Source organism: Polypterus senegalus, chromosome 2 (assembly GCF_016835505.1).
Source record: "Polypterus senegalus isolate Bchr_013 chromosome 2, ASM1683550v1, whole genome shotgun sequence".
Lineage (NCBI taxonomy): Eukaryota > Metazoa > Chordata > Cladistia > Polypteriformes > Polypteridae > Polypterus > Polypterus senegalus.
In genome coordinates, this window is record NC_053155.1 from 10,544,396 (window position 1) to 10,568,856 (window position 24,461).

The window sequence follows — 24,461 nt, forward strand, 5'->3', positions numbered from 1 at the left end:
CAGCTGTAGACGTCGACAAAACTCGCCATCACGTTACGGTAGACCTCCTTTGCTAGGAGGACTGATAGACTCATTGACTTGACATCGAATCCCTGTGTGCGTGTGTGTATGAGGAGCGTAGAGTGAACAACAGCTAGAATGGCATTGATGTCGAACAAAAAAGCAAAGCGATTGTACAAAGCAAAATACTCTTTGGGCATTATTCATTTTTTTTTTTGCTTTATGCATATTATTGCTATGTCAGACGGACTTATCAAACTCCGATTTTGATGCAAGTGATCTGGAAATCAAAAACGAAAGGCAGGTAGCTGTTTCCTTTCTGGGAAGTGCCTTTCAGAATATAAATGGTTAGACAAACAGGTATGTAGTAAGTATGTAAGCCGTGTTACAGATGATCTTAGAAAGCTAATGTTTAATGTTAGTTAGTTTTGGGGAACAATATTCAGACCTGGGAGAAAAATGAAAAAATAATTAGCCCTGAAAGAGTTAAGACAAGCAGCAACCAGCTGGCTATTCCATCCCCCACCGTCTCAGATCGTTCACTAAGTTTTTCCAGCTCATGCCTTGTTTGATTATCTGGGAGTGACTGAACTGCTGGAGTTTTAGAGTGGAAATAATAGATCGTTATATTAGTTCGCAGCTAAGTGTGAAGCGGCTGGGATGAGAATCCGCACCTCCAAATCCAAGACCATGGTCCTCAGCCTGAAAAGGGTAGAGTGCCCTCTCAGGGTTGGGGGAGAGATCCTGCCCCAAGTGGAGGAGTTCAAGTATCTCGTAGTCTTGTTCACGAGTGAGGGAAGAATGGACCATGAGATCGACAGGCGGATCGGTGCGGCATCGGTCTCTCATGGTGAAAAAAGAGCTGAGCCGTAAGGCAAAGCTCTCAATTTACCAGTCGATCTACGTTCCTACCCTCACCTATGGCCGTGAGCTATGGGTAGTGACTGAAAGAATGAGATTGCGAATACAAGCGGCTGAAATGAGTTTCCTCCACAGGGTGTCTGGGCTTTCCCTTAAAGACAGGGTGAGAAGCTCAGAGTAGAGCCGCTGCTCCTCCGCATCAAGAGGAGTCAGATGAGGTGGCTCAGGCATCTGATCAGGATGCCTCCTTGATGCCTCCCTGGTGAGGTGCTCGGGCACGTCCAACCGGGAGGAGGCCCCGGGAAGACCCAAGACACTCTGGAGGGACTATGTCTCCCGGCTGGCCTGGGAGTGCCTTGGGATTCTCCCGGAAGAGCTGGAAGAAGTGGCCAGGGAGAAGGAAGTCTGGGCATCTCTGCTTAAGCTGCTGCCCTCGCGACCAGACCTCGGATAAGCAAAAGAGGAAGGATGGATGGATATTTGGAACACATGCATTTCATGTGTGTTCCGTTTCTACAGTAATCTGTATAAACACATTGTTAAAATAAACTTTTCATATTTTAGTATTAAATGTTACAAAATGTAGGCATAAACTATAGAATGTGTGAAGCCTGAAGTCCAAAGATCAAATAAACACTTTCACAAAAGGTACAAGAACAATACAACAGCTTCTGTGGCGTAGCGGTATAATTTGCTAACTTGTAATCACGAGTCCCCGTTTCAATCCCTACTGCTTCCTATATTTGCCGTTTTCAGTAGTGAGCTGCTCTTACTGTTAATATTATACAGTACACACATACATACATTTGGTTTGCGTCTAACAGACCGTGTACATTTATAGTACTGTACTTATAAAAGTCTTTTTTTCCCCACTTTTATTCTCTCAGTCACGATCACGATACATACTACCGCCCTAGGGATCTGACACTGTTAGTTTTTATTTGAAACTGGAAGTAACTGTACACGTGACTAGTGTTTTGAGGCAATGGAACTGGACATTCTCTGATCTGGAGGGATAAAGGCTGACACACAAACGCTATTGAATCTGCCTTCTATATATCTCACCGTCATTTTATTTTTTTTTATTCAGTTTTATTGAGTGTTCCTGCTCACGCAGAATTATTATGCACCTTATGGTTTATGATGTCAAAAAAAAAAAAAAAAAACACACAACACAGACGTAGGTATATGTGACAGTTTGAAGAAATCATTTTATGACATGAAAAGTACCAATCACAAAACGTTATCGCACTAATGCAATATTATTTAAAAACGAACAGCATCAGATCGTGTGTTAATTTACGCTGGCGCTGTTATTTAGAGTCAGATCAGGACAGGTTGGGGGGGGGAGGGGTGTTAGAGCGTCATCGTCATCGAGAGAATAAAACTGAAAACCGCTAACTTTTACAAGTACCATAAATTTATACCCAATGTCCCATATATTTGTCTCTTTTTTCTCTGTGCTCTAAGTTACAGCGCCAGCGCAAATTCACACCCGATCCGACGCGGTTCGTGTTCAAATAACATTGCATTAGTGCGATACACATACCTACACTCACCTAAAGGATTATTAGGAACACCTATTCAATTTCTCATTAATGTAATTATCTCATCAACCAATCACATGGCAGTTGCTTCAATGCATTTAGGGCTGTGGTCCTGGTCAAGACAATCTCCTGAACTCCAAACTGAATGGCAGAATGGCAAAGAAAGGTGATTTAAGCAATTTGGAGCGTGGCATGGTTGTTGGTGCCAGACGGGCCGGTCTGAGTATTTCACAATCTGCTCAGTTACTGGGATTTTCACACACAACCATTTCTAGGGTTTACAAAGAATGGTGTGAAAAGGGAAAAACATCCAGTATGCGGCAGTCCTGTGGGCGAAAATGCCTTGTTGATGCTAGAGGTCAGAGGAGAATGAATGGGCTGACTGATTCAAGCTGATAGAAGAGCAACTTTGACTGAAATAACCACTCATTACAACTGAGGTATGCAGCAAAGCATTTGTGAAGCCACAACACACACAACCTTGAGGCGGATGGGCTACAACAGCAGAAGACCCCACGGGTACCAATCATCTCCACTACAAATAGGAAAAAGAGGCTACAATTTGCACGAGCTCACCAAAATTGGACAGTTGAAGACTGGAAAATGTTGCCTGGTCTGATGAGTCTCGATTTCTGTTGAGACATTCAAATGGTAGAGTCAGAATTTGGCGTAAACAGAATGAGAACATGGATCCATCATGCCTTGTTACCACTGTGCAGGCTGGTGGTGGTGGTGTAATGGTGTGGGGGATGTTTTCTTGGCACACTTTAGGCACCTTAGTGCCAACTGGGCATCGTTTAAATGCCACAGGCTACCTGAGCATTGTTTCTGACCATGTCCATCCTTTCATGACCACCATGTACCCATCCTCTGATGGCTACTTCCAGCAGGATAATGCACCATGTCACAAAGCTCGAATCATTTCAAATTGGTTTCTTGAACATGACACTGAGTTCACTGTACTAAAATGGCCCCCACAGTCACCAGATCTCAACCCAATAGAGCATCTTTGGGATGTGATGGAACGGGAGCTTCGTGCCCTGGATGTGCATCCCACAAATCTTCATCAACTGTAAGATGCTATCCTATCGATATGGGCCAACATTTCTAAAGAATGCTTTCAGCACCTTGTTGAATCAATGCCACGTAGAATTAAGGCAGTTCTGAAGGCGAAAGGGGGTCAAACACCGTATTAGTATGGTGGTCCTAATAATCCTTTAGGTGAGTGTACGTACGTTTTTTTTTTTGACATCATACACCATATGGTGCATTCTAATTCTCCGTGAGCAGGAACACTCAATAAAAACTGAATAAAAAAATAAATAAAGTGACGGTGAGATACGAAGAAGGCAGATTCACCAGCTTTTATCCCTTCAGATCAGAGAATGTCCAGGGTACATCTTTCACCATCTTACAATGCAGTGATTGCAGCCATTTCCCGAACTCTCTGTGAATGGTACTCATGGTCATTGATCAATGGATAATTTCCATATCATTGATCACACGGCCCATTGTTCGTCAATGGGGCTAGTTCGGTCATTAGGCCAAGGTACTATTTTATAAGGTTGGAGAAACCTGCAGTAAACCGAGACTGAGGAAGTCACTTGGATGAGTGATGTAACGTATCGGGGGAAAATAAAAACTGTGTCCAGATGAACAGAATCAACTTTCTAGAATGTCATTCAAATGTTTTTCACCAAATGTTCAAAGCATTTCATTGGGATAGAGGCGAGTGCCACAGGTCTGTAGTCATTTAAACAGCTTGGCCTAGAAACTTTAGATACAGGAGTAATGATTGATCATTTTCTACAGTTTAGGTACAATACCACAGGTCAGAGAGCAGTTAAAAAGGCAAATGAAAAACTGGAGAGCGCTGCTTCAAGTAAGACTAAGAGCCGACCTGATATGCCATCTGGTCCCACTGCACTGTTTGTTTTAACCGGACGCAAGTCTTTCTCCCCTTCAGTTCACCTGAACCCCATCACAGCACAGTTTCTGGTGTTGTCTGGATTAGAACCTCATCTTTATCCACAAGGATTCCACTTCTTTCCTGGATTGACGGTCTTTGCTTATTTGGTATCGTCGTCACACAGCACACACTCCTTCCATTATGGGATCATAAGAGGACATTGATGGCAGGTGAAAGTTCACATTTTTCTACAGGGTTGTTAACTTAGGACATTTTTCTGTAAGTCGTCATTCTCTTCAGTGGACGGTGTTTAAGCTGATCACTTGTTTTTTGAACGAGGTGTACATTTGTGTGTGTAAATAGTTTTCTGAAAACCTCAGTGAGGCGAGTCCCTGAGGCAGAGTGAATAATAATTCTTTGGATTTATATAGCGCTTTTCTCACAACTCAAAGCACTCAGTGACTGCAGGTTAAGGACCTTGCTCAAGGGCCCACCAGAGCCGAGTCCCTTTTGGCATTTACGGGATTCAACCTTCCGATTGCCAGTGCGGATCCCCAGCCTCACAGCCACCTCTCCGCCATAGAGTTGTGTGTGTGTCGGGGGCTTGGATGGAGTGGTGTCCTGGCATCCATAAACCAATCACTGTTTTAAAACACTGCTAGTCTTGGCATTCCAGAGGTGTGAAGAAAAACACTCCATCCACACAGGTGACAACTAGGTGTGGAATTTGAACCACTGCACTGGACCCATGAGGCAATGGCCACCAGATCACAGTGCCCACCCAAAATAATAAGAAAAGCACACAACTGAAACACACTGCTTTGACGGTCCCATAGGTGCCGCAATCCTACTATTATCAGAGCCGCTAAGGTTCCAGTACAAAACGCTCCGTCCACACATTAGCCGAGTGTTTGTGTCCATTAGTAACCAGTGAGAAGCGAGTTTAATATGAAACACAAAGTTTGTAAACATTTCTGTTTTAAAAGTAACCACACAGGTGGGTGCCCCTGAGCTATGGCACTTGGGTACTCCCTAGCCTTGCTTTATAAAACAAACAGTGATATCACAAAAGAAACTGAAACAGTCATACAATTTCAAGACCCAAAAAAATAAGAGTTTGCCACAGAGGGCAAATAAATTACCATACAACTAATTTAGGCTCCCACATGGGTCAGTTAGACCAGTCACTCTCAAGCTTTTTTTTTCTCCCGTGCCTCCTCGTATCATGAAGATCATTAACTGGTAATCAAACACTTCTTTTGGCTGCTCCCGTTAGGGGTCGCCACAGCGGATCATCTTCTTCCGTCTCTTCCTGTCCTCATCATCTTGTTCCGTCACACCCATCACCTGCATGTCCTCTCTCACCACATCCATAAGCTTCCACTTAAGCCTACTTCTTCTCCTCTTGTCTGGCAGCTCTATCCTTAGTACCCTTCTCTCAGTATACCCAGCATGCATCTCTCCTCTGCACATGTCCAAACCAATGCAATCTCGCCTCTCTGACACTGGCTCCCAACCTGAGCTGTCTAATGTCCTCATTTCTAATCCTGTCCATCCTCGTCACACCCAATGCCAATCTTAGCATCTTTAACTCTGCCACCTCCAGCTCTGTCTCCTTTGCCGCCACCTCCAGCCCATATCCCATAGCTGGTGTCACTACCATCCTGTAGACCTTCCGTTCCACTCGTGTCCAACTGAAATGGGACACCTGCTTCAGTTCCATTGCTTCACATTCATTTCCAAGGGGATCAAGAATTGTGACACCCATGTGTTTTTGTTAAAAATATTGATTTCTTGATGAGGGCTTAGTTTTTCTTTGAATGAACTTATTAAATCAATTAAAAATTAAAAGTCAGATGTTTCATCCATAAACCTCTCTCTTCTCCTCTTACCTGGCAGCTCTATCCTTAGTACCCTTCTCTCAGTATAACCAGCATGCATCTCTCCTCTGCACACGTCCAAACCAACGCAATCTCGCCTCTCTGACTTTGTCTCCCAACCTTGAGCTGACCCTCTAATGTCCTTGCTCCTAGTCCTGTCCATCCTCAACACACCCAATGCCAATCTTAGCATCTTTAACTCTGCCACCTCCAGCTCGGTCTCCAGCTTTCTGGTCAGTGCCGACGTCTCCAAGCCACATCCACCACATTACACTTCATTTCTGTGCGAATCAAAAATTTGTCAAAGCAGATTTTCACAAATACAAGTAGCTGAGCAGACCAGGTCTGAGAGCTGATTCATCTAAGAGGAGTACAAATTTTTCACTCTGCAAGATTCGCTCAGTGCTTTCAGTTTGCACTAGCCGAAGCCTGCCGTAGCATACGGCGGTGTAAGAATAGGAATGAAAACGGTGAGAAAGGAATTCAGTATAACAAAGGCTTAGGGAACCACCGTCGCAGTATAACGAAAATAGCAAGGAGCGAAACCAATGGCAATGGTCGAGAGAGTACCTTCCTGTAGCAGGCTATGGAAAACATAGACATATATAGATAGACGCCGCATTCACTGTGTTGCCCAGTCGACACGATAAGTCAGCGCGTCCGTCCTATCGTGAGTGGTAAAAGTGCCATTTAAACGAATACAGGTAGACGTGGAAACCGGGTTTTCTGATGAAAAAACAATAACGTTTAAAACAGTATCGTTTACATACAACAGATTTTGACGAATCGTTTACATGCAATTATTTATATCCATTTACACACTAAAAGCATGCGTATCCCATAGTCTTAGAGATGATGGGCGTGGCTCTGAGTTGGCAGGTGTGGCTCTCTGTCTTGCTTGCTCTTAGAGTTGGCAGGTGGGGCTCTGTGAGTTGGTGATCGTGGCTCTCTGTCTTTCGTGCGGTGTAAAGTCAACGTGGCTCAGTGGTGCATGTGGACTTTTGCACAGACGAAAGCGACTGAGGCTGTGTTTGGCGAGTTGTTGCGTGCCTCGAGAGCGATGCTGGACTCAGGAGAATGGTTACAGTTGCCGTGAGTGGCTCTGTCGTGCGTATCCCATGATGAGGTAGGAGGGTTAGAGTTGGCGGGTGGGGCTCTGTCTTGCTTGCCCTCAGTGCCTTGCTTGCTCAAAATACTGTACATTACAACACTTAAGTCATCCTTTGTTTATGTCATAGGCAAGTGCCACCTACAACCCTTAAGCCCAAGTATGCCCTGCATTAATTGTGACCTTTTAAAATTAAAAAATAGAGATACAGTCACAAAACAGAAATACAGCTGAACCTGGCACATGAAGTTCAATAACAACAGCTGTGAGAATTTCGACAAGATCTCCAAAGTTAAACCCTGTTCACACTTGCCATCCATTATCTAACCCGCTATATCCGAACTACAGGGTCACGGGGGTCTGCTGGAGCCTATCCCAGCCAACACAGGGCGCAAGCCCACTGCAGGTGACACACACACCCCAAGCACACACTAGGAACAATATTAGGATCACGAATGCACCTAACCTGCATGTCTTTGGACTGAGGGAGGAAACCCATGCAGACACAGGAAGAACATGCAAACTCCATGCAGGGAGGACCCAGGAAGCGAACCCAGGTCACCTAACTGCGAGGCAGCAGCCACACTTACCAGTGAATTTGAAATCTGGAAATTTAGTGAGGTCACCTCCACCATAGAATCTCTGGAGTTTAGCCAGCTCATCACTCATGTCCTTGTCAAACTCTGGTCCAACTTCAACAACTCCTCCTCCGGCAGCCCTGTAAAGATTTTTAAAAAGTGAGCGCAAGTGCCAGACATTACCACTACTAAAAGTTTTAATGTGAATTTAGCAGTATACAAAACAACCCTCAAAAGGTTAGCTATGAGTGTACCTGGTGCAACAGTGTGCTTCTCCCACATACAGTGGGTATAGAAAAGAATCCCCCCTCGAAATATTCCGTTTTGTTTGCTTTACAGCCTTAAAATGAAAACACACAAACCAATACTTTTCCAGCTTTACTTACTCAATGCAGTCTATAACATCCAAGTGAAAGATATCACAGCTACAGCTCAGAAGAATTATAAAAAATCCTGAGATGAATAAAGCACCCAAAACCCCCAAACTCAATGAGGTGTCAGTGCCCACCATTTCCATTGCGGTTACTGTCTTCCTCCCACCGGTGATCAGTTGTAATGAGTGTGATTAAGTGAAGCTGTTCCTGGTCCATTCATTCCCTTGCTTGGTAGAGCAACTGACAGCAAACAACCGACTGTGGGTGGCAGGCCACTTAGAAAAGATCTCAGGGACAGAGTTGTGGACGGACATAAGGCAGGAGATGGAGATAAAAACATCTCAAAGGCTTCATCAATCCAAGCAGCACAGTGAAGTCCATCATGAAGAAGTGCCTGGTATGACTAGGACCCTCCCTGGACCCTCCAAACTGGATGGAAGAGCATGGAGGACACTGGTAAGAGAGGCCACTTTGAAGGAGTAACAGGATTTGATGGCACAGAGTGATCAATAATGGTGTGCATGTGACAACAATTTGAGAACAGCTCCACAATTGTGGCTTGTTCAGGAGGGTGGCACACCTCAAGAAAGGCCACATTAAGACTCGTTTGAGCTTTGCCAGAATGCACCTTGAAAATTTTGATGCCAGTGGATAAAGGTCTTATGGTCAGATGAGACCAAAATCAAACTATTTGGTCTGAATACCAAACGGTACACCAAGGCATCTTACCATCCAGAACACACCATACCTACAAGTAAAGCATGGAGGGGGAAGCATCCTGTTGTGGGGGTCCTGGGGCTCTCATTAGGGTAGAAGGGAAAACGGATGGGGCAAAATACCATCAGGTTCTTAAAGGAAAATCTGCTACCCTCTGCCAGAAAGTTGAAGATGGGCAGAATGTTCGCCTTTCAACACGACAACCACCCGAAGTGCACAGCAAAATGGACGACTAAGTGTCTGAAGGAGAAAAAAGTGAATATCCTGGTGTGGCCAGTCATCTGAAAATCTGTGGAAAGATCTGAAGATAGCAGACCACCAACGCTCACCATCTAATATGACCGAACTTGGACAGTTAAACCGTAAAGAAGAGTGGGGGGCAAATATTGAGTGGGCTCGATCTAGGTGTGCAAAACTGATAGAGAAGAATCAACAGACTCAAGGCTGTCATTAAAGCAAAAGGAGGGGTCAATAAAATGACATTGACATGGGGGGGGGGGGGTTCCGTTATGAATCTCAGTATGTCTTGTGTTTGATTTATCATTTTTCTGACCTGTAGCTGCGATATCTTTCACGTGGATGTTAGAGGTGGCATTGAGTAAGTAAAGCTGGCAAGAAATATTTTTTTGTGTGTGTTTTCATTTAAGGCTGTAAAGCAAACAAAATGGGAATATTTTGAGGGGCGGGGGATTCTTTTCTATACTCACTGTACCTACGCGTATAACTATATATACACACACACACACACACGCACTCAAATGAATACATGTGTGCACACACAAACACCAAGCCATTTGCAGAGTGGTACACTTATTTAAAAAAAAAAAAATCCATGGGATCCCGTCTACAGGAAATCAGATAAAAAAAATATCTGACATCGAAGGAAATGACGTGGAACTACAGATGTTTAAATCCAAACTGGAAATCACTTTCTCTCTTGCATTCTACAGGATGGTCCAGATCTAATTACGCAATTTTCATTACGCTATAACTTATTAAGTTTATTACTCCGAGCCTGTATCCAATTGAATGGAGGACAAGTGGGACATTACATTGGGAAAAAAAAAAAAAATCAGTGAACTAATTTAATGTAAGTCCATTTTTGTTCATTACAATATATTTCAAATAATTCTTTTGTCCTGCATTGCATTAACAGTTGCATAGTTAGATCTGGACCACCCTGCTGAAGAGCAACAACTGTTCTTTTTATTAAAGTGATCTATAGCCGACTTTGGTGTGCACTTCACCAATTCAGTCAATCTACTCCTTGGAAAATCTGTTTTCCTTGAAATTTTACAGGTTACCCGTTTCTTTTATTTTGTCCCTTCGCTGCTTTCTACAGCATCTTTTCATGAAGTCCTCTGTGGACATTCTGAAGAAAATAAAATCCGGGGAAATTGACCGTTTTAAAGATGTCCACAAAATCCAAATTAAAATACAGAAAAGGTGGCACACAGCTCGTGCAGGCGTGCGCCACAGTAATAACAGCATCAAGGATTTTAAAACTAAGCGTATGAAATGTTTTTAATCTAAAAGAAGACAGTAACACAGCTAGTAGGTAATAATAATCCTGAGCAGCCACTGACATGAAGGTCCGCCTCCACCCACATGACACGCAGTTTCCTTCATTGTGTGCTCTCTGTGTGTGCCATGAGTTCTGGTGCGAGGGTGGCAGGCTGCCTAGTGTTGTTGGCAGTGCGGTTTCTTTCTGTAGAATTCAGCGAATTCAATGTTATCTCCAATTTACCAAAGGAAAGCTTAAAAAGAAAAGTACTTACTTGCTTTTAGTGTTATATTCCCGAATCTTATCTACAAAGAGCTTCTGCACAGGGTCCAATTCCTTGGCTTTATTAAATGCCACAGCAGACAGGCCGAGGTTCCTGCGTAGGTGCCTGGCTACTAAAGTCCGCAGTTGGGGAAAGAGCTGTGAGAGGCGCTGCACATTCATTGTAGTGGCTACTCTACGGAGAAAGAACAGAAATAGTTAAAAAACGTTTAAAAAAAAAATCAGGGGTGGTCTCTCCTCGACTTTCTCGTATACTCCGATATGGGGATGGTGATTTGAGGAGTAAACCGCAAGACAAGGATTAAATTATGTACATTAATGAACCATCAACAACAAATCAAATTAAGAACATATTGAACAATTATTATAAAAGTTGAATAAATCGGACTGCTGCCTGAATAAAAGCTAAAATACCACTTCTGGTTAGCAGAAATAGCCCAAAAAGTTGATAGAAATCTACAGTGCTGTGAAAAAGCATTTGCCCCCTTACTGATTTTTTTTTTTTTTTGCACGTATATCACACTTAAATGCTTCGAATCATCAAGCAAATTTGAATATTAGACACAGATAACCCAAAGTGAACACAAAATGCAGTTTTTAAGTGATGATTTTATTTATTAAGGGAAAAAAAAACAACCTATCCAAGTAATTGCCCCCTAAACCTAATAACTGGTTGTGCCACCCTTAGCAGCAACAACTGCAATTAAGAAAACCATCACTTAAAAACTGCATTTTGTGTTTACTTGGGTTATCTTTGTCTAATATTTAAATTTGCTAGATGATCTAAGTGTGACAAACGGGCAAAATAAATAAGAAATCAGGAAGGGGGCAAATACCTTTTCACAGCACTACGTATTTTGCACCCAATACTTGTATGCAAAGTTTGGTTAGCCTAAGTCAGGGGTCCTCAATCCCAGTCCTGGAGAGCCACAGTGGCTGCAGGTTTTTGTTCTGACCTGGTTGCTTAATTAGAAAGCAATTCTTGCCAATAAAGCACTAACAAGCTATGAAATTAAATTAACTTTGCTATGTCAGGTCATTCTCATATCCTAGATTTTCTTTCCCTTTCTATCATGCAAATGATTTGAAGGCTAAAATGGACGAGTAATTCTCAGTCCTTCACTTTTTTCTCTTCATTTTTCTTCCAAGTATTTAATTAAACCCAATAGTGCAGATAAATACACACAGGTGTAAATGGAAATAAGCTAAATGGAGAAATGCTGCTCTCTGTTGTCATTTGCATGTTATTGATAATAAGGAGCAATTCAAATAGCTGTTTAAGACAAAATTAAGCAATAAGGGCTCAAAATCACTAAAGTGAAGCAGAAGTGTTACTTTAGCAATAAGTGCTTTTTATTAAGCAACTGGGTTGGAGCAAAACCCTGCAGCCACTGCGGCTCTCCAGGACCGTGATTGAGGACCCCTGAACTAAGTGAAAGTGTACTCAGGTTACCATGTTAACACACACACGCACACAGAGAGAGAGAGACATAATTACAAAAATGGTATTTTCAGACTCAGGGAGGTCTAAAGCGTCGAGATTCATTAAAATCTCAAAATGGAATTATTCAACGATTTCAATACTTTCCCTATACATCGTGTACGAGAAAGTAAAAAAGGAAATGAGAACGATGCAAAAGTTTGGGCACCCCAAGGTATTTGTGGCCTCAGAACTCCATTAGCTTGTTAGGAATTACAAAGTGCAAAGCTGTATACATTCTTGGGACTCCTCAAACCTTGTCGAAGCAATCCGCCGCCATGGGCTCCTCTAAGCAGCTGCCTAGCACTCTTGACAAATAAAATAACTGATGCTCACAAAGCAGGAGAAGGCGACAGGAAGATAGCAAAATGTTTTCAGGTTGCCGTTCCCTCAGTTTAAAATGTCATTAAGAAATGGCAGTTAACAGGAATGGTGGAGGTCAAGTTCTCACCTAGAAGACCAAGAAAACATTCTGCTTGTTGGACTGCAACAAAGGCTAATAGAAAAACCCATTTGACTGCAAAAGACCTTCAGGAAGACTTAGCAGACTCTGGACTGGTGGTCCACTCTTCTCTTGTGCAGCAACATCTGATCAAATATGACCTTCATGGCAGAGTCAGCAAAGGAAAAACTTTTCCTGCATCCTAGCCACAAAAGCCAGTGCCTGACATCTGCAAATGAACATCTAAACAAGCCTGATGCATTCTGAAAACAAGACCTGTGGAGCAATGAGGCCAAAATAGAACATTCTGGCCACAAGGTGCAAAAAGATATGTTTGGAGAAAGAAGGGAGTAGAGTTCCAGGAAAAGAACACGACTCCCAACTATTAAGGATGGCGGTGGATCAATCAGACTTTAGGTTTGTGCTGTAGTCAGGGAACATGTCAATGGTAAAGGGAACAGCGGAGTCAAATAAATACCACAACATTCTGGAAGCAAACATCACACCATCTGTTAGAAAGTTGAAGTTCAAAGAGGACGGGTCCTACTAGTGCTGGGAGGTATGCCGGTTCATACCGAAAACCGTTTGTAATTTTTGTTATGATGTGGATTTTTGTTATAGCGCAACACCAGTTTAAATAGCCTAAACAACGTTCGGATTGTGGCGCAGCGGGAAACCGTTTTGGGGGGGATGTTATCTTTTTGACTGCTACACACAACTGGAGGTACTGAGCGGTGAAAATGGACAAAGAACATTCCGAAACTGAAGCTGTGGCAGACGATAAAGTTGAACATGATGACACAGAAGAACTTTTGCCGAAAACAGGAGCTGTGTCTGGAGATACTTTGGTTTAAAAGGGTCGGATGTGGACCAAACAACTATCCATCCATCCATCCATTACCCAACCCACTATATCCCAACTAAAGGGTCATGGGGGTCAGCTGGAGCCAATCCCAACCAACACAGGGCACAAGGCAGGAACAACCCCCGAGCAGGACGCCAGCCCACTGCAGGGCACACACACGGGACAATTTAGAATCGCCAATGCACCTAACTTGCATGTCTTTGGACTGTGGGAGGAAACCGGAGCAGACACGGGGATTTTGCTATTTACTGCAAACGCTGTTGAGTTAAAGTTGTCGCCAGAGGCGGCAACACAAGCAATTTTCTGCACCACCTTAGCAGCAAACATGCTTTGGAGTACCATGAATGTACGGAACCTAGATTGTCACCCTCCACGTCCTCGGGGGAAAACTGAAAAACCTCGCGGACACTCGAGTCAGACGTCACTTGTAGACGCGTTTGGGCTGGAGGTACTGCCTACGACAAATAAAAGCAAGCGGTGGATGGAGATGACCAACGCCGTTACAATCCGTATAGCTAACGTGTCAGTGGACAGAGATCGTTAACATTAACAGAAAGTGTAGTTGGTTTACAAAAAATATTTCCTATGTATTCCTTTTCTAAGACATGCTCAGTGCCATACAACTTTTGACAAGCACCTCTGGATATTTAACAAAGACTAAATGCCTCTTTGGATGGTGGAAAATATGATATTGATATCACAATCCCTCCTAACCCACTAACAGCTGTGTTTGGTGTTCTTCCAGGTGGGTTTAAAGTGGAGAAGGACAAACAAACTGTGATTGCATTCACTTCACTTTTGGCACGCAGACTTATTTTGCTAAACTGGAAGAATCCTAACTCTTTCTTTTTTTTTTTTTTTAAATCAGTGGGTAACAGATGTTTTATACTATTTGAAATTGGGGAAATAAAACCAAATATTCAGTTAGAGGATCTGTACAGAATTTGTTTAAAACCTGACAGGACCTAATCAGTAATATTTTAGAATGAAGCAACTGTCTCCACATTTCTGTTTCTTCTCCATTCATCTCTATTGCCCTATTAAACTCATCAATTTCGGTATGTTTACAAGCCTTAAGTTTTTACTCCGTTGGCCATGCTCTCTCTTCAGGGATGGGGGGGCGACTTGTTTTCAATCCTATTTTTTGTAAAAATTGATCTATTTGTGTGGAATGATTACAATAAAATTAATAAAAAAAAAAAAAGTTGTCAAAATTATAGTTTACATTGTTTGCAAAATTTGTTCAGTAAAAAGGTTCTATATTTTGACTGCAACTGTCATGCAATGCGATTCCTTCTCTTCATTAGTGCCACCCCCTTGAAAACTATCACTTTACGGGGCCATGCAAACCTGTATTAATACTTGTGTGCACATTAAAATGTTTTTGTACAATGTACAATTCTCATGACAGTGGAATAGGTTCTTCTTAGCCAGTCTATTGCAGTGGAAAATGTGGTTAACATCCACTCACGCATGAGAAAAAAAATACCATTGAGTACTGTGAAACCGGGATAATTTTGAAAAATACTGTGATATAGAATTTTGGTCATACCGCCCAGCTCTAGATCCTACATCACAGGGCTTTAGACCAACTTTTTGCACTGGTTGCACTGGTGCGCCTAACTTTTTTTCTTAGGTGCACCAGCACAAAAGTTAGGTGCACCCAAATTTTCAACCGCATCACATTTAACACCACAGTTTTACAAGTTCACTTTATTTATTTATTTATTTTTTTATTTTTATTTTTTAAATCGCTGTCCATATAGGCAGTATTGACTTGTAAATGATTAACTAACAATCTGGTCAATATAAAGTTCATTATTTGAAGGCAAGCACAATTCTACAAGAAAGGTAACTTACTGAAAAAGTGTTGGTGCTTAAAGTGCTTTACTGAGCGGAAATTTAAACTTAAAAAATCTCAAGATAAATTAACTAAAAAGAAAATCTAAATGAAGTGTTTTAAGGGCTTCAAACTGAACATCTCATGGCTCAATGTCTTATGGACTATCCTCCATTGCAGTCACATGCCCCTCGGATGGCCAACTCCTGTAGTTTGGCCTTCTTGATCTTTGGCCTTGGTTGACTAAACCAGCTGGCCACACTCTCTCTAGCAGACTTGGGCATGAGCATGCTCGACCTCAATGTGTCCAATAAGTATATTCACCGGTCTTCCTCTCCAAGATACGACCGTACCGCGATGACGCATTCCTTTGTGGCGATATCTGTGTCTCCGTCGATCAGGAATGCCATGTACGCACTGTTCGCAATTTGCACAGACGTCTTTTTTTTCAACGTATCTGCGATGACTCCTATAAATTGGGCGCACGCGACATCATTGCTGTACGTTGGGTTTACGTTCAAGCCATTTTTCTTCAGAAGAATTATTTCGGACTTGGAATTTAGTGAAGGGAAGTTCTTCTTTTGCAATATTGTAGGCAACGTTAAACTTAATTATCATCTCGGCCCCGTCTGATGATCTGTTTGCTGCTGCCTGCCGCTGAAAGGCAGCAGGGAGAGGGACACTTGAGCAGTGCATTTATCGCGGCATGTAATGTGTTTTATAGATGCATTGTGCTTTTTCAGCGTTTCAATTCTAAATGTATTAGAACCAGTCACAAATGCACTACTGCCGGCCATGGTCTTCCCACACTCTTTACAGTAAATACAGTGCATTATATTATCGGCTTTACTGTATCTTAGCCAGGGAAACTGGTCAAGCCACTCTTTTCGAAATGTATACACTTTACCCCTTTTAATTTCAGTGGGCTCGGACTCGATCGTATGTGGCTCATTATCTAATGCCGTCTCGGACCAGGGCTTGCTATAACTTGGGAGGTTGATGGCTCCGTGTCAGAGCATTGGTTATGATTTTCGGACGGATCAGGCCCTAACTTAACATTCTTAACGAAAAAGCTGTAAATCGTTCTTTTCATCTTCTCTCATAATCCACGGCTACATCCACTGTTTACCTGATGGGCTACTCACCTCTCTCTGTCTGACCGCATCACATGTATTTTCAAACGTACACACACGTACAGGAATATCTGGACCACGGCCAATCAGGGGGGTTCCGCCCTTCACTATCTCTGATTGGTTTAGACCACGATATGGGCCTAATGTGTGTCTGTTGTTGAACAACAGGGAGACTTTAAGTGTCACGGAGTTTCGTTTTTTTTCCCCCTCGAACGGCTGGTCGCACCGGTGCAACCATTGATTTTTTTAGTCGCACCATTGAGAAATTGGTCGCACTCTAGAGCCCTGCATCAATATAATGCTCCAAAACACACCTCCATATCTACAATTGAACACCTCAAGAGGTGCAAACTGACGGCTTAGCCAAGACCCTCACATTCCCCCGACCTACACAATCTGCAGAGATCTCAAAATAGACAGCAGTGCGTGTCAGACGGCCCAAGAACTTCACAGAATTTGAAGCCTTAGAAGCAAAGATGAAGGGGCAAAAAGACCCCAAGTTAGAACTGAAAGACTCTATGCTGGCTACAAAAAGTGTTTACAAGCTGTGATTCTTGATAAAAGGTGGTCTTACAAAGTACTGACCATGTCGGGGGCACAAACTTTTCTTTAAGACCCTTTTCATTTTTTTTTTTGATATTTTGTAGCTGTAAATGATGCAAATAAAAGTGTAAGCTTGCTTAATAACTGTCATCTTTAACTTTATGCCTTGTGGTGATCGGTTCATCTTCTGCTCACTTAACTATTCCCAGTAAGGGACATTTTAAGCAAAGGATCCAAACTGTATAAAAAGATACAAAACAAACAAACAAGTTTGGTCACACTAAAAATGTTTCACTACATTCAGTATTTCATTAAAACTAACAACCCACACCTTAAAAATTAATTCAACATGTCTGAAAAGAAAAGAATTCTAAACCGACATAATTATAAGATTTTCCAGTAGGATCCAAAGCAAATTCTTTCACCATTTCATTAATCATCTCCACTGCCAACTTTGACAAAACCTGTGCTTGCTGCCAGACCACAGAATGTTTACAAGTGGAAAGCTTCTTTCCCAAACCATTGATGTCACCGGCCTCACATTATGACACTAACTGGTCATTTGATTACATTCAGTCTTTCCGTGTTTAATGCAAGGTTGTAAATCCAAATGTAATATACTCAGTGCAGCGGCTAAACTAAATGCAATATGCTTACTTTGCTTTTAGTTATGATGCGCTGCGTATCAGGTCAGGTCAGGGAACATACACTGGTACAGTGCGTTGCTGCACTCACAACATGACGCCAACAGCTTGGGATCCTGGTTGGCAACTCTCCAGGCAGACACGCAGTCCAGTCCCACCCTCCTTAAATGACCCTCTATCTGTTATTTGGGTATCCCCCTGGCCTGGTCCAGCCACTCGGGTCCTCAACAATAGGGGTCCTGTGAGCCAAGAAATCGTGCAACGTGACTGCAGTGCCATAACTGACGCTCCCTCACAATGCAGGTAATGTGCCTCATTCAGGACTCTGTGAGCAACACGAAGTCAAACCAACGGTACCCAAGGATTCTCTGAAGATGCACAGTACTAAAGAGGATGGATATTCACCTTCTCTCTGGATGGCATCCATGTCTCACAAACAGGGGGCACCAGGACTCTAAAGACCTGGACCTTCGTCCTTTTTCAGAGATATCAGGAGCACCACACATCACTGTCCAGCGACCTCGTGACATCCCATGACCCCCCAATCCGTCTACTGACTTCATAGGAAGAGTCACCAGAGACATGAATGTCACTGCCGAGGTAAGTAAACCTCTCGACGAGGTCAACACTCTGCTGATGGCTGTGCCCAAGAGGTCATTAAAGGCCTGGATCTTGGTTTTTATCAGGACACTCACAAGCTCTGACTCCTCGCTCAGTCTCTCAAGCGCCCCGATCAGAGCCTCCATTGAATCTGCAAAGATCACAGTATCATCAGCAAAGTCAAGATGAGTGAATCTCTCTTCACCAACAGATGCCCCACAGCCGCTGGACCCTACCATCCTGCCCAACACCCAGTCCATGCAAGCACTGAACAGAGTAGGAGCAGAACACACCCCTGACTAATCCCAGAATCAACTGGGAAAAGCACAGAGGTTCTGCCTCCACTCTGCACGGCACTCACGGTACCAGTGTACAGGCCGGCCTTGATATCCAGCAATCTCAAGGGGAACCCGCGTATCCTCAGGATGTCCAACAGGGCAGACGGATCAACTGAGTCGAACACTTTACAAAAATCGACAAAAGGCTGCAGAAGAACACTCAGTGCCAGGATGCAGTCGACGGTAGACTTCTTGGGTGTAAAAGCAGACAGTTCTGGTCAATGGTAGGTGAGCAAGTGATCATGGATCCTATTGAGGATGACCTTAGCTGGCACTGAGAGTAGTGTTATCTCCCTGTAGTTGCCGCAATCCAGGTGATCAGCCTTCCCTTTCCAGATAGGGACGACAGGTCCCGTTTTCCAGTCCGTCAGTTACGTATGAACATAAATTAAAATACAGTACGCTTTTGTTATGCATTTTAAACTGATATGAACATTGGTTACCTTTCGACATGGCATATAATCACTTGGTTATGTTTTTAAATTATGCCAATATTAAATGCACCATAAGCATTACCTTACGATGTAGTTTAAACATTGCATTTCATTTTACAACGAATAATCTTTCATATACCCCACTTATCCATACAGTCGGTAACCACTTTATTGTTAACTTTTAAAATAGGACTACTACTGCAAATCAAACCGATTTCAAAAACTCCTTTAAACAGCTTAATACAACTTTAGGACTGCATGGAAAACAATGACCTGCTAAAACCGATTTGTATTGCTTTTCACGCATAAAAAAATGGGAATCCTTGACAGCGGGAAATAAAAACACTTCATAAAAATCCCAAAGCTAATGATATCAGCTCATGCTAAAACGTTTACATTTTTAAATTGCAGAGTTCCAGACTTAGATCTTAATTCTGCGAACGTCCACATAGCTGCTTTCATTTTTTGTAAGTACGAATGCATGGTTACAGGTTACGAATAAAAGTACACAACCATACGGTGTCGAAACACAATTCTGTAAAACGGTCAAGCCAACGTTAACCCGAACTGAGTCAAACAGCCGTCATTACGAAGCCGCGCGTGTGCAAATCCGGGCCGCCCCACGCCTGTCACCTTGCAAGTCTCCCCGGTTAAAAATCCCTGCTCTTAAATGGAGCCCCCGCTCTTTACTAGTAGAATCCCCAACTGCTTTCGGTGTCAGACGAAACCTCCAATAACATCCATTTCACGACACCCAACAGTCATTCTAAAGATGCAGTAAAATAACGTACGAGAGTCACCTTGCGCGTTCTGACCTCCTCACTGAATCGCTGGAGTTTGAAGCCTCACAATGGCCGCTTCCGGCCCAGGCGCACTCTGGGTAATTGCCCTTTATCTTTGACGTAGCAAAAAGTGCAACAATTTGAACCAAAGCGCCAAGCACATAAAAGCCAATCTGTAACAGTTTCTTTAAATAACTTAAGATAGCAATTTTAAAATAATATAACAAATACATATGCTTTGTTTACATAAATCATACAGTATGCAGGAAAAAAGAAGATATTTATGTATCACGTTTAGATTCATATCAAGGCATGCACATCCTTTTAAAAGGATTTTTTTTAAATTAATAACTAATCCAGTGACAGCGCTATATCAAAGTCGTACGCGCTTTTCTACTTTTTAACTCAAGCATGGAAAAGGCGCTATATAAATATTATTATAAGCCCTATAAGGACTACAGGCGCCATTTTGAAAGCGAATGACTCGATAGGACAAGCAGAGGTTTTGGGCGAAAGGGATCTTGGGAAACGGAGTCCGTTGCGCGTTTTCTAAATTCGATCAACTCGCATTCTGTTTCCCGCTGTCCTTTCGGAGAACCTAGCACGACGTTATAACTTCCCAGTTGCCGTTTAAACGAAGGCACCCCAGTTTTGTAATTTGCCGCATTCTTTCCCTCTTTTTTCAGTTTTATGTACTGGCGGCCACCACGTTCCCTCCCCCTTACGTCCAATAAAGACCAAGACGGAGTTGAGAAGCAAACAGCAACGCGAGTGGCACCGAACCCAGAGTGGCTGACCGAGCGTGCGAAGCTTCCTTTCGAAAAGGTATGTGCTGCGTCCGCATGGGTCTGTTTTATTTATTTTTTTCCCCTTCATGGGTTCAGTGGGTAAACGGCTACATAAATCCGTGACGACTTCCAGTTTCATTTAAAGACAATGTGACTGAGCGACCGGGATCGCGGCAAAGTTAACCGAAATGCCCGCCGACCTGTTTGCACGTTTCGGTTTCCACAAACAACCCCATGCATCGGTATCTTTACAACATCGGTATTTTTCTGTAATGTCGCAAATCTTAGTTTGATTTTTCGGCTCTTGGTTGTATTTTCGTAAGACGCTTGCGCTTGTCGGGGTGGCATCATCCTTTGTTTGGCTGGCATCCGAGTGATGGGTTACTATTTTCACGCTTGATTCCCCCGCCCTGGGGGCACCCCAAAAAGGCTGCGTAGTGCGCCTTGCCTAGCGGCTGCTTTTCTTTAGCGAGTTCGATAGGCTGGAGGGAGTGTTCCTGGACCCAACATCATTATTCCGACCGGGCTCCGGAGAGTCGCGTCCTTACCCCCCGATTTCCTTTCCCTTGTCGCCCCAGCACTCTGCCAGGATTTCCGGCCTGGTGCTTCACGTTGGCTTACCCTGCGCTTGTTTTGTTTCCGTTTCTCTCCATTTCCGTTTGTAGTTTTCCAATTTGCGGAGAGAAAGTGACAGACTTATTGGCATGTCCGAAATGTTTATGGCGGGTTTATCTGCGAAGAGCCCGTTCTTGTGCTTGCTTCAGTTTTTTTTTTACAAGTAAGTCCGAGGCTCTGTAGAGTTGTATGCACGTTCCGTGGCGCACATTTATCGTGGCGAAACGCCTTCAATATTCCCACGTCTCCCCGCCTAGAAATTGGCCGCGGCTTTATTGAATTCAACTTTGAGGGTGTACGGATTGGAACGAGGCCATGGTAAGGCTGACTTACATTTTTACCAAAACACGAGGTTGGAGGCCTCGGCGGGAACAGGCGGCACAGGCCCGAGCCTCGGACTCGCCCAAGCGAATGACGGATTGACTGTGTTGTGTTGGCGGCCGCTGGTAACTTTGCTTCCGGCGCTGCCGCATTTTAAACGGCAAATCCCCCCGGGTGGCAGATGATTTAAGGGAAACATGCCAGGTTAGGTGCTGTTACAATACAAAGTGGGTTTATTGTAATGAATAGGCGATGGTTGAAAATATGATTTAGCACACCAGCAGGCCCAAGCTTGGCACTGGATTCAACAAAGTGGAAAACATTACATTTAACTATTTTCCAGTGCAGACGCGTTTATCCAAAGCGACTGACAAAACAGTTCAGCATAATCGAGTAAACATCAGTCTGGGGGACAGCTTGGGAACAAGTGTTATAGTGCAAGGTTAACAAAACACAAGCATGTCACAATTCGTAGATAATAAACCCCAGCAGTTAATATCAGTTAAGCGGAAAGTCACCGAACAAGAGGACAAAATTGATCGCCGTAAGTAAAGACTTAAAAGCAAAACGCAAGTAAGTTAGGATTTCCCTCTTCTAACAGCTAATATCAGTTTAGCGGAATTTTACTGAACAAGAGTTCCATACAGTTCTGTTTATTTAGTATTCCACGAGTTAAGCAGGGAACAGTCGCACACCAGCCCCATTTCTCCCTGTGGACATTGGACAAGTAAAGTTCTATCCGTCCGTTCACCCCTCGGCTATAAGAACTGAGGTTTTAGCTGTCGGGCTCCTCTCTCTGCTATTTTGATAAGCTAGCCCGAGGCCACGCCCACACCCCAAATGTCATTACTCACGGTGATCAGGTTTTCAAAACTGAAGAACTGCTATGTGATAACTTTGTATGGTGGGATCATTCATTTTTACAGTTAAACATTTTCATGACCAAGGATATGGTTGTAGATCTCAATTACCGCCTCAACTTTAGTTAAAGGGGAAACGGTGGAGATGCCCTCATTTGTAGTAGGCTAAACTTTGATCTTCACACAGGACAGATTTGTAAGAAGGGGCAGAACACAGCTTTTATCTTTTAGGAAACTCAGTAGTTTTAAAGTGGACAAAATGACAATGACACATTTGTGTAATAAGTCCTTTATTGAACCTGTTGTCACATTTTGTTTTTGTTTGGCAAACAAGAGTTAAGAATATAAACCATCATAATAACATTGTAAAAACCAGCAGTAACATGAGTGGTTTGCAGTCTGACCTCCATCACTGAGCTTTGCCAAAAACGACTTAGAAAGGAGGCCGACTTAATTCTGTCAGACAGATGGCATCCACTTTTATCTAAATTCAGTTGTGTGTGTGTGTGTGTGTGTGGTGTGTTTTTTTTTTTTCCCTTGGGCAGCACGGTGGCACAGTGATAGCACTGCTGCCTTGCAGTAAGGAGACCCGTCTGGGTTTGCTTCCCAGATCCTCCATGCGTGGAGTTTGCATGTTCTTCCCGTGTCTGCATGGGTTTCCTCCGGGTGATCCCGTTTCCTCCCACAGTCCAAAGACATGCCGGTTAGGTGCGTTGCCGATTCTAAATTGTCCCTAGTGTGTGCTGGTGTGTGTGCCCTACCCGGGGTTTGTTCCTGCCTTGTGCCCTGTGCTGGCTGGGATTGACTCCAGCAGACCCCCCATGACCCTGCAGTTGGCATATATTGGGTTGGGTAATGAATGGATGGATGGATAGTTGTTTGGTCCACGTCCGACCCTTTAAAACCAAAGTATCTCCAGACAACAGACACAGCTCCTTTTTTCGGTAAAAGTTCTTCAGTGTCATCATGTTTAAATTTCTCGTCTGCTACAGCTTCAGTTTCAAAATGTTCTTTGTCCATTTTCACCACTCAATACCTCCAGTAACGCATGTACTCCATTATGTGTAGCAGTGAAAAAGGTCCCCCCTTAAACGGTTTCCCGCTGCTCCACATTCCAAACGTTGTTTAGGCTATTTTGAACTGGTGTTGCGCTATAACAACAATCCATAGTGGGTTGGTGACTGACTGACTGACTGTTTTTATTTCTTCAGTGTACTAGCTAGACCGGGGTACCCAGCGCTGCAGGTTTTCATTCTAACCATTTTATCAGTGTACTGTTTTTGCTGCTAATTAAGTTCTTTTGAATTAATTTTAATTGGCTTATTTCTTAAGATTTGTTCCCCTGAATTTCTTCATTTCTTTCCTTAAATGGCACCCAAACAGAAATGAAATGTGTAGTGAGTGAGCCAATAGAAGACCAACTAACTCTGTCAGGGCCTCAAACTCCAACCAATTTCATTCCAACCAGTTGCTTAATGAGGCACTGAGTCGTCTTGTTAATTAACTCTTTGAGGGCTGAATATTTTTTCCCAAAAACCCAGTTTTCTGAAAAGCACACAAAGCAATAGTTTCATACATAAATCGACATAAAACTGTGCAGCTGTTGGTGCAAGTTCGTCATCTCTGGCAGCAGTGGCTGCGCAGGGGCGCTTTGATGGCCTGCAGGAATGCACGATGGGCTGGTTACCTGGCTGTCTTTGAACAGCAGGTGTGCAGTGGTGTTAGTTGCATTGTGACACAATATGGTTTGTATCTCTTGTCACCCAGGCGAATGCTGCTGTGGGCGCATCAGCACCACGATCAGCTGGGGACTGATCAGCCAGTGCTGGTACCTCACTTTCGTTTTTGATCTCCAGATCACTTGCATCAAGTTCCAAGTCCGACAAGTCAGAGTGCGGTTCAGTGATAATACGTAAAACATCCATGGAGTAATTTAATTTGCACATTTGCTTTAGTCTCTCACCAGATGTCGATGCCATTTTAGAGGCTTTTTGCTCTTCGCTACTCGTGCATGCC

General features: G+C 43.3%; 2 protein-coding genes across 6 annotated transcripts in view; one reads left to right on the forward strand and one right to left on the reverse strand.

The window, feature by feature from the left end:
• The window catches only part of atp5pf (ATP synthase peripheral stalk subunit F6), a 32,776-nt gene extending 11,521 nt beyond the window's left edge, over positions 1-21,255 (reverse strand). The window contains exons 1-3 of one of the 5 annotated variants that reach the window (XM_039743434.1): positions 21,198-21,255; positions 10,753-10,935; positions 7,896-8,023 (exon numbers count right to left, since the gene is read on the reverse strand). In XM_039743434.1, coding sequence (XP_039599368.1) covers positions 7,896-8,023; positions 10,753-10,922 — 298 coding nt within the window. In that variant the 5' untranslated portion in view covers positions 10,923-10,935; positions 21,198-21,255. Of the gene's footprint in view, positions 1-7,895; positions 8,024-10,752; positions 10,936-19,870; positions 19,972-21,197 lie in introns of those variants that run through there. The other 4 variants (XM_039743429.1, XM_039743426.1, XM_039743440.1 and 1 more) reach the window with 4 other exon arrangements.
• gabpa (GA binding protein transcription factor subunit alpha) overlaps positions 20,366-24,461 on the forward strand; it is an 80,318-nt gene continuing 76,222 nt past the window's right edge. Inside the window, exon 1 of the mRNA XM_039743418.1 lies at positions 20,366-20,686. Coding sequence (XP_039599352.1) covers positions 20,552-20,686 — 135 coding nt within the window. The 5' untranslated portion in view covers positions 20,366-20,551. The remainder of the gene's footprint in view (positions 20,687-24,461) is intronic.